Genomic DNA, 11,303 nt, shown 5'->3' with positions numbered 1-11,303 from the left:
CATGTGATTTTTAACTTTTCTTTATTTGATTGAGTGACTAGTTGATTAGGTGAGAGTTGGAGATGGGACGTGCAAACTTGGCAGCTGAATGTTTTTAGATTTCTTTTCTTTTAGATAGTAGTAGTTTGGTAGCTAGATAGTAGTAGTGTAGTACGGTGCAGGGCCTTGTTTTAATTGAATTTTGGAAGAATTGCTGCAACGTTGGGCACATTCTCGGAGATGCAATTTGGCTGGTCCGAGAAGATTTCTTTGGGAGCATCATCTTTCATTTAAAAAACCATTTTTTTGGTCATTCAACATGAAGGGAATAGGAGAGAATTAACTTACGGCATGGGAGTTGGTGACATTGTTTTTTTTTTTTTAAAAGCTACATTCAACATTGAAAACGCTGCTTTTCTTTTTGTCTCGGTGCTTTCATTGCTTGGTTGATTCCATTTATCTTGTGCTGCCACGTCGTCCAACAATTGAAGTAAAAACAGGGGTTTTAGTTTTATTACTTAGATGCTTGAACAAATTTCCTATTGCAGCACATGTCTCGGTGCATGAATGATTAAGTAAGGTTGATTTAATTTCTTCAAAAGTAAATGGACGTGCTTATTTTATTGTTAGGTGGATGAATGATTANGTAAGTGCCACGGCCTGAGCATTGGAGAAAGGAAGAGCACGTTGTTTTTATTTTTTTTATTTTTTCCTTATGTCTTGCATGTTTAATTAATTGTTAGCCATTTTATTTTTTTTAGTGACTTATCTTTTATTTTCATTTTTATTTTAATTCTAGTGTTCACTTTAAAGATTTTAATTATGCTTAGTGTGTTTAATTTCCATTTTAATTTAGTCATTTGCATTTATAAAACCTTTCACCAACCCCCCCCCCCACTGTGTGTTAGGCCTAATTCTTGAACCACATTTGGTCCTTGAGAGACGACCTAGGAGTCACTTCCTAGCTATACTGCATTTCTCATATGCTCATTAAATTTTGCATGGGGTGTGACACCCATCAGAACACCACGAATAGTCTGGCCTCCCTCAACTACTCGTTCGACAGCCACAATGCGTGCGGGATCCCCATCAACCAAAAAGTCATACTGACCAATGTAGTCAGTAGGTTCAACAGCAAAGCAGGATCCTTTGGTGCTGGCAGGAGGTGGTGTGGGAGTTTCAGTGGGCACACCCAGGGTGGCCTGCGTCATGGATTGTAGATTCTCTTCAAGCGCTCTTTGTATTTTTTTTTGTTCTTCTAGCTGCTCAGTGAATCGTTGCTCCATTTGACGAATTCTTTGTTCCCACTGAAGATCCATCTGCCTCAGTGCCTCCTGATTCGTTGATTAAGTTGTTTTCTGTACAGGACCAAAGTAGTCATGAAGACCAATGGACCTAGGAACGGCACGTACAGGTCCTGGGTGCTCCGGTTTTCCAATGGCCGCTGTTAAAATGTCCTCCCTACCTTGGGGAGTAAATGTTCCCTGTGTCTGTTGCTTAACCAACTCATCCTGCACATTAAAAAATTTACGTTACTTAAATTGTAAGATATGATAAAAGTACAATAAAGTAATGTTTACAATTTCAACTTACAATTATCTATGAGATCGCTATGACTTAGGCAGATGTCATGTTCCCATCAGATTTCATCCGAGCAGCCTTCCACATCTCGTACCTTGTAGGTGGAGGTGCTAGGTCCGAGGACTCAAGCCCCAACTCATCCATTCGATCCTTCCTAAGTTTCTTCTCCAGTTTCGCATAACCACCTCGTGATAACACGTGTGGTGCATCATTTAGCCTTTGCCTTTCTTGTGTGGCTAACCTTTTACCCTGTAAAACAATTTTTATGCATAACTATATAATAATAAAAACTGCTTTGAAGACATTGTTGGTTAAGATAAATACCTTCCATTCCTCAGTCTCTCTAGATTGACGAAACTGCATCCATTCTTCTTCTGTGAAGGAATAATGCTGAGATGGATTCTCATGTTGTCTTTTTCCATATACATACAGACGTGTCAGCCTTGTCTTGAAATCCCTCCATCTCTTACATATGTGCGATAAGATTTTCTTCCTCATTCCAATGTGTTTGGAACATCATATTTTAGCTGTTTAAAACAAGGAACGGGTGAATGACATAATAAGATCAAAGAAATAATTATATCAAATTTCTTTTAAGTAACCATACCTGAACATCTTGCCATAAGAGGTTCTTCTCGTCCTCTGGGACGTCATCCCAAGTTGCATGAAGGATAGAAACATGGGTTTTGGCTATCTTACCCAGATAACTACTAAATCTATCAGCATTTAGCCCTGATGCCACATCGGTTCTTGGGTCAATCTCAAGATGTCTTCTCTGCCCAGGAACCTGTCTAGATGTTGCTTCTGGCAAACGTGTCACTCCTCGTGTACGTCTGCTCTGTACTGATGTTGAGTCTGAGGTCGACATACCTGAAAAATATATACAAGGTTAGTATGAATTGAAATTGAATTTTTCATCTAAATAAAAATTCATATAAAGTCTAAACAAAAAATAGGACGTTACTTATTAAGATATTGTTTTCTCCCATATCCCTTCATCATGATCACTACGAATTGCATGTATGTCATGGGCAACGTCATCAATTGAGTCTTGAATGGGTCTTGATGTGTTACATGTTTTGTGAAGTACATCAAGAGATTCTTCATCACCAAAACCGTGCATGTTTTTCCCTTCCAAAACCACTGACCATTTTTCATTCGCTGGATCACTGACGTAGAATATTTGCCTTGCTTGACTTGCCATAATAAATGGTTCATTAGTGAAACTCATCTTTTTAAGATCTAACAATGTGAAACCAGAGCCATCTGTAATGATTCCAGAATTTATATCAACCCATTTACTCTTGAAAACAGGGACTCTAAACCTCACATAATCCACCTCCCATATTTCTTGTACTAGTCCAAAATAACTAATTGATGCAGTTATTGGATTTTTGTCTTTAGAACTAGAGAAGTGCACTGACTCAGTGATAACGGTTGAAAAATAGTTATTTTCATATGTCAATTTAGACCAAATTACACCCTTTAAGACTTAGAACGAGCTTAGAATCAAGTAAAACTCAATAAATGAGTCAGTCGAGAGTCAAAAGTTGTTTTTAGCGATATTATGCTTGTTTTGGGTATTATAGGGAAATACCACATGACCTTACTAGGTGCACCATCATTACCTTTTTCAGTGTTTTTGTCAGATTTCTTTTTAAAACGACTTAAACCACATGTTGGACAATACTTTAGTGAAGCAAACTCCTTGATGTACAAAACACAATCATTGGGGCAAGCCTGTATCTTCTGATATTCAAGACCCATTGGACATAAAACTTTTTTGGCTTCGTAATTTCGAATAGGAAGAGTAGTATTTTCTGGAAGCATTTCCTTCAGCAACTCCAACAACTCCGTGAAACTTTTATCGGTTCTTCCGTTCCTTGCTTTTAAACTGAACAACTTCAAAGTTGCAGACAAACGTGTAAAGTTCGTGCAACCTAGGTACAATGGTTGCTCAGAATCATTGATAAGAGAATCATACAAATTATCTCTTCTAAAGTTATCTTCACCAACATCACGTATCATGTCCTCTAAATGATCACTCATCCATTCTTCCACATAATTTGTTGCTCGTGACATCATAGGTTGGTCCAGTACTTCTCCATGCCAAGTCCAAACGGTATACGTTCTCATTATGCTGAACATGAATAGATGATCATGCAAATTGCCCAAGTCTTGTCGTATTTGATTAAGACAACGAACACAAGGACAAAAGTATGTCCCATTCATAGACTTTGCATTTTCTTTAACATATTGCAAGAACACTGAAACACCTTTCTCATATTCTTCAGAGATGCGACGTGCATTCATCCAGCTTCGATCCACACTATGTTCGTAACATAGTTCATCAGTATAAAATTCTTAAATCTCAGAAGGTTAGGCCTTACCCATTCAGGAAAAATATTTTTCATAAATTGCTACGACATGCGCAAAGAAGTCTACATCATAAATTTGATAAAACTTCAGCAGCATTTCACATTGGTCTCCGAAATACACCAAATGATAGTAGTCACAAGAATGACCACAATCAAATATGCATCCGAAGAACAACACAAATAATGAACCGAAATTTCATCATTCTTATGCATATACTCCAATGTACATGTTATAGCAAATTTATGAAAAATAATTTTCCCAAACTGTCCAATTGGACAATTCAAAATTTAATACAAACGATTAAAAGATTAATCGTTTATGTTAAATTTCAAACGGGAACTAAGTTTCACTCAGTGATTTGATAGTAATTAACAATCGAACAATCCAATTATAATAATACAATTAAACTTCATGACATGCATATATTAAAAAGCCAATAAGACATGCATACCTAAAAGCAAATATGAAATCATACAAAAAAGACAATAAAATGCATATTCACAAAAGCCATAAAACATGGATACACAAAAGCCAATAACATGCATACGCAAAAGCCAATAACATGCATACACAAAATCCAATTACATCCATAAAAATTTAGTTTTCATCAAAGAAGCTAACCTTTTTAGCAGATTAAATTAACAATTGAGGTAATGAACGAGTGCACGCCTAAAAACAGTCTACAACGCAGTCCAAAAACGCTAAAAAACACAGCCGAACAAGACGCCAGAAACTGCAACGAAATGCAACGGAATGTAATTTTAATCGGTTCTAATGTAAGATTTTTCATCAAAGGCTAATTTAATCGGAGAGAAACTAAATTTAAATGGTCCAAAACATTGAAATCTAACCCGGAAATGATTGTCGCAACGGAGAACAACTGCACGAAGAAGACGATGAATAATGTAATTGCTCGGGGTTTGCATTTTGCACTATAAGTGCTTATAGACGTCGATTTACAAGGACACCGACGTCTTCAATGTTATAGACGTCGGTGCCCTCATTAATTTGATGTCTTTATGATTTAAAAATTAATATTGGCGCCGATTATAGACGTCGGTTAGATGGGGCACCGACGTGTGATTGAACTCTTCAGCTACCTACCAGTCCTATAGACGTCCGTTAGATGGGGCACTGACGTCTGTAAGGCGGCAATATAATTATAGTTCACCTAACTGTCAGACTATAGACGTCAGTTAGGAAGGGGCACTAACGTCTATACGGCGTATCATTAATTACATCCACCTACCTGTCAGGTTATAGATGTCTGTGTTGAGGTAACTGACGTCTATATTCGACTATAGACGTCGCTGTGGAGGGGTGCGATGTCTATATTATGACTATTCACCTACTTGGCAGACCTATAAATATCAGGCTGACATCCATGGGCCTGACTTATTTACGAACTTGCCACCGGTCATTAATTTACCTCGGTGTTACCTTTAACCGACGTCTAAGGGGTGACGTTAATCAGTGTTTTTCCACTAGTGAATTTACCTGAATAATAATGTTAAGCCCACATATCTTGGCCAAAAGGAACTCCTCTACATCAACATAGGCAAAGCAAACTTCCTTCCATATTTTTTGCACGGATAGCTTTCCTTGCTGCATCAACTACTCTTTGAACTATTTCAACTTCACAATTGTAAATGTTAACTTGGCCTAGTTAGATATAAAGGCAAATATGGTTTTGGTAAGTTCATATAGTTCTCATCATACAATCGGTCACCAACATTTTGAAGATTGGCTACATTTGGCATAAGAACGAACTCCTCAATGTCATTGAGCTTATCAATCTTTGCATATGCATACCCCTGCACAAATATATACCAACCAGAAACGAAATTAAACCCCATTCCCTTATCCAAAAAGAATACCCAAAATCTATTCTCAATTCAAACAACTCACAAAGGAACATGACAAAACATAAAACACAACATAAGAAAACAAATGTGACCGAAACTTACCTTAATATCAATTCCAATGTTCTCAAAATGAACCTCATTAGCTAACAAACAAATAAGATCTCTCGAACCACACCTTTACATACCAATGACAGTAAAAAATAAAGTATATATATTAAATTAGGGTTTTCTGAATTTTCAATTTTAGGGCTTTATGAATGAACGATGAGAGAGGGTATTACTTACCAGATGCTTTAACCATCACCGACAATGCCAAGGCTAGAGGGAGTGATGCTGAGATGGACTAACAGCAAGAAAGAGTAATGGCGACAGGGTATGAAAGCCAGTAGGAGTGATACGGAGATGCACTCACGGCGAGAAGAAGACAACCTTTCACGGTGGAATGGACTGACAGCAAAGCACTGTAGGAGTGATTGGTTGAGTGAGGATCGCAAAAATCAGAAAAAGGAAGAATGGGAAATGAGAACGATGAAGAGAGGGAAATGAAAATGGGAAATGAGAACGAGACACAAACCAAAAAGAAAACCTATACTTTTACTTTTATATTTTATTAAATTTTAATAATTTTTTTCAAATTTCGTATATAATATCGGTAGGTAATGCATTTTCAGATTATATACGGATTTCAAATGCTTACATGCAGATTATATCCTTAAGTAAAGTTCGTGCCCAAACGCGCCAACATTACATACGAATTTTATATACGGAAATATCGATCGGTAAAATCCGTATATAAAATTCATATGTAACTCTCTTTTCAACATCCGTATGTAAAATCTGTATGTAATACATGTGTTACATACGGATCAAAATTTGTATATAGATATCCGTAGGTAATTCTCATTTTTCTTGTAGTGAAACGTGTTTCCATAACATTACTCTTAGTACAATGAATGACCATCTCGTTTGTGAGATCCACTTGTTGCAACTGTAGCACTTTGCTGATGAAGACCCCATATGGTAGACGAAGTCGTTTGCTCTTGATGAACTTCATCATGTGGTCCCAAATTGTGAAGGGCCAATTCACTGGAGTATTAGATAGTAGAGTACATATTAAGCTTATATCTTCTCCATTTAGTAAGATTGATCATCCTCTCTTGGAAGAAGAATCCAGGTGATTACGTATGCACAAAGACATTCATCCCTTAAGAGAATTTTGATACTGAATTCCTCATATGCAGTTACTGAATCAGGATTTCTCAATAGGCATTTGTACATGTCTTTACAGTTATAACCAGTCATTCCATGATGTGATAAAATTCCTTCTTGTTGAAGTCCTGCCACACTTTCCTAGACGGATCGATTTATAGTGATATCCACACCTTTTACTCTGGATTTAAGACCCCTTCCATCCCTCTTCAGGTTGTAATAAAATACTTTGACCAGGTTTGGATAACAGTCTCCTTGCATTTCCATAAATTTTGATACACCATCCATGAGAAGCCAATCTTGGAATTTGAATCCTTCTTTGCGATAAAAGGAAACACTTAAACATTAATGTCGCATGACTTCTTTAAATCCCTATTTGCTGACATAATCTGTTCTTTGCTCGTCGCCACTGAACCAACCAAAAGGATTTGCTTCTGCTCTTGCTACCATAAATCTCTTTCCAAGTCTTGATGATGAAGCAACCATTCTTTTAGGATGAAAAATAGGTCTCTCTTGAATCAGAATAATGGTTTTGCTTAACACTGTGTTGGAGTTCATCATACTAACACACATATATAGTGAGACGTGCCAAAGATTTCTCAATAAATTCTTAGATTTAAATCCTAACGTTAAAAAAAATTAAAACACATGTAGAACATAATCGAATGAATTTACAACAGAGTTGACTAATACACATGAAAACAGAGTTCAAACTCAACCAATCAATCATGTCACAACCACACAATATGTTCATTAATCAATCATTAACAATCCATCCAATCAAGCAATAATGCAGTTAATTGATACAGATATACCAGTTATAGATACTCAAGATTATGATTTAATCCAGATTGATTCATCCTTGAGATCAACTGCACCTACTATGTATCCTAGAAAACAATTTCAGTTTTGGTTGCTGGTACCCATTTAACTTTGGGTCCATGATTGTCAGTCTTTATCACTTGTTCCTTTGGTTTCCAAACATATAATTTTTTAGGAACAACAACATTTCTGTAATAAAAATTTATAACAGTATGACCAACACAATTACAATAGAAACATGCATTTTTAGTAGGTGTCGCAACCGGAATCGCGACGGGACGACGATCCAAAAAGAGAAAACGTTCTAGAAAAGAAATTTTGGAGTCGCCACCATAGTTTATTCTGGAAAACTATGAAAAAACCATAAAAGGGATAAGGCTTGGTCCATTGGAAAACCAGACTCGGGTTCGGGAGTCGGTTACGTGTAGGGAAGGTATTAGCACCCTACACGCCTGCCCGAAGGCAGTACCTTTAATTAAATGCGCAAATTCGATGTGGTTTTCAAAATGTTTAATTTCCCCAAAAATAAAACTCGAAAGAAAACAAAATATTTTTTGTTATTTTTGTGCCCGATAAGGACTGGCCTTGCTCCTATGTATTCTCAGTAAGACTGAGAAATCAGGGTTACGTAGTTCTGAGCGAAAGATTGTTTGTTTGTTTGCAAATGTTTATATTTTGGTATTTGATATATAAAAAAAAAAGGAAAAGGTTTTCAGCACGAGGACGATGCGTGCGATCACACACGTGCTTAAACCTTCAAAACAATTTTTATTGATTCTTATAAAAAGAAAGGTCTCAGCACGAGGACGACGCGTGCGATCACACACGTGCTTAAACCTTCAAAACAATTTTGATTTTTATAAAAGGAAGAAAAGGTCTCAGCCCAAGGACGATGTGTGCGATCACACACGTGCTTAAACCTTCAAAACAAATTTTATTGATTTTTATAAAAGGAAGAAAAAGTCTTAGCGCGAGGCTGATGCGAATGATCGCACACACGCTTAAACCTTTAAAATATTTTTGATTTTTATAAACGGGAAAAAGGTCTTAGCGCGAGGCTGATGCGAATGATCACACACACGCTTAAACCTTTAAAATATATTTTTTTATTTTTAATATTTATTTAAAAGTAGATAAAATAAAATAAGTAAATTATTAAATAAAATAAACAATAGAACAATAGAAATAAAATAAATGGGTAAATAAAATAACTTAAGATGGCATGCGGAGGAAAGAATATGTAATGAAAAGCTTTGATACCCTACAAATTCTCCTCAATGGGCAAAAGTTAACCATGAGTACCCTAATTTTGAGGAAGAACCACGAAACCTACGTCTTGCTTTGTCTAATTATGTTATAAATATGCATTGTATGCAAAGCAACTCACATAGCACATGCATTAAAAGGAAGTTCATGATGTTATGCATGTTAGTTCCAGGTCCAAGATAGCCAGGAATTGACATAAAGATATACTTGGCACCTGTTATTGAAGACTTGAAGGATAAGTGGAACGAAGGTGTAGAGGTGTATGATGGGTATACAAAAGAAAATTTCCTTCTAAGGACAATTGTTTGACACAATTAATGATTTTTCCACATATGGTAATATATCAAGATATAGTATCAAAAGGAAATGTTCATGCCCTATATCTGAAGATAATATAGATTGGGTGTGATTGGAACATGGTAGGAAAAATGTATTTCTTGGACATCGTAGATTCTTACCTTCAAAGAATTGTTATCGAAGATGGAGATAATCATTTAGTGAGAGGATAGAAGAACGTAGTGCTCTAGAATTATTGTATGGTGATAAAGTTTTTGAAAATGTAAAGGATATAAACAAAAAATTTTGTAAGACTTTTGTAAGAGATCTAGTCACAAGTGGGTTGAAGAAAATGTTAATATTTTTTTTATTTGCCATTTTGGAAGTAGTTGTACTCTAGACATTTCCTAGATGTGGTGCATATTGACAAAAATGTATTTGATAGTGTGATAGGTACATTGTGGAATGTTCTTGAAAAGTTTAAGGATGGCATCAATACATTGTTATACCTACTTCAAATTAGAATTCGAACAAAATTGGCACCAATAAAGAAAGGTAAACGTCAATATCTACCTCTAGTAGCTTGTAATCTATCTAGAAAGCAGAAATTTGTGTTACATAAGTTTCTACGAGTTAAAGTTCCAGAGTGTACTCATCACACATTAGGAACCTAGTGTAAATGAAAGATCTAAAGCTAATAGGGTTAAAGATTCATAACTGTCATGTTGTCATATGGATCATTTGTTACTGATAGGCATATATTCCGTTTTGCGTAAAAAGGTAAGATAAACCATAACTAAACTATGTTATTTCTTTATAGTCATATGTAGCAAAGTGATTGACACTAAAAAATTGAAAGCATTAGAAAGAGAAATTATTGTAACTTTTTGTGAAATTGAAATGTATTTCCCATCTTCTTTCTTTGATATAATGGTTCATGTTACCATTCACTTAGTAAAAGAGATGTATATTATGGACTAACTTATTTAAGAGGGATGTATCCAGTAGAGCGTTATATGAAGATATTAAAGTTTTGTCTATTGGTGTTTATCAATAGACAATGCTTTTTCAAATAAGCATTGTTTATTGTTGTATCAATAAACAACGTTTTTTCAAATAAGCGATGTCTACAGTTGGTTGTTAACACCCTAATAAGTGTACCAGATCGTATCAAGTAATAATAAAATGGTAAATCCAAGGACTTTTTTCCCAAGAGACTCATCGCACTAAACTGTTGTGCTTTTGCTAAACCAATCAAGACTATAAGAATAATATTTTGGGGTTTTTGAATATAAAGTACGAAAAAATAAACATGAATGTTAAACACAAAAGTGGATTGATGATGTTGATAATATGAGATGGATTTGTTGTTTACGTTGAGATTTCACCTAATCACCGTTATATATGAATGAATTCATCTTCTTCATTAACGTTAATGCAAACTTTCTAGTCTACTATAAACCTAATATCTCGTTGAAAAGAGCCTATCACTAATAACTAGTTTACCATCTCTAGTCTCCCTAAGTAATTAGCAATGCAATATATTACAGAAACAAATACAATTGATCGTCTTGCCTCTATCTCTAGGTAATATTACTTAATCAAGAAAATTCCCTAGATCGTGATTTGTAGATATCTCATGATACCAATCTTAGGGAGAGAAGAGGAGCGAAAGATTGTTTGTTTGTTTGCAAATGTTTATATTTTGGTATTTGATATATAAAAAAAAGGAAAAGGTTTTCAGCACGAGGACGATGTGTGCGATCACACACGTGCTTAAACCTTCAAAACAATTTTTATTGATTTTTATAAAAGGAAAGGTCTCAGCACGAGGACGATGCGTGTGATCACACACGTGCTTAAACCTTCAAAACAATTTTGATTTTTATAAAAGGAAGAAAAGGTCTCAGCACAAGGACGATGCGT

General features: G+C 35.5%; 1 protein-coding gene across 1 annotated transcript in view; it reads right to left on the bottom strand.

Moving 5' to 3' along the window:
• Positions 1-767: 767 nt before the first annotated feature.
• The window catches only part of LOC106755482, a 24,142-nt gene continuing 13,606 nt past the window's right edge, over positions 768-11,303 (bottom strand). Inside the window, exons 3-6 of the mRNA XM_022778318.1 lie at positions 2,168-2,430; positions 1,885-2,087; positions 1,573-1,809; positions 768-1,490 (exon numbers count right to left, since the gene is read on the bottom strand). Of these exons, the coding sequence (XP_022634039.1) occupies positions 2,055-2,087; positions 2,168-2,430 (296 nt within the window). The 3' untranslated portion in view covers positions 768-1,490; positions 1,573-1,809; positions 1,885-2,054. The remainder of the gene's footprint in view (positions 1,491-1,572; positions 1,810-1,884; positions 2,088-2,167; positions 2,431-11,303) is intronic.

Source organism: Vigna radiata, unplaced genomic scaffold (assembly GCF_000741045.1).
Source record: "Vigna radiata var. radiata cultivar VC1973A unplaced genomic scaffold, Vradiata_ver6 scaffold_416, whole genome shotgun sequence".
Lineage (NCBI taxonomy): Eukaryota > Viridiplantae > Streptophyta > Magnoliopsida > Fabales > Fabaceae > Vigna > Vigna radiata.
This window is presented reverse-complemented; position numbering and strand designations above follow the sequence as displayed.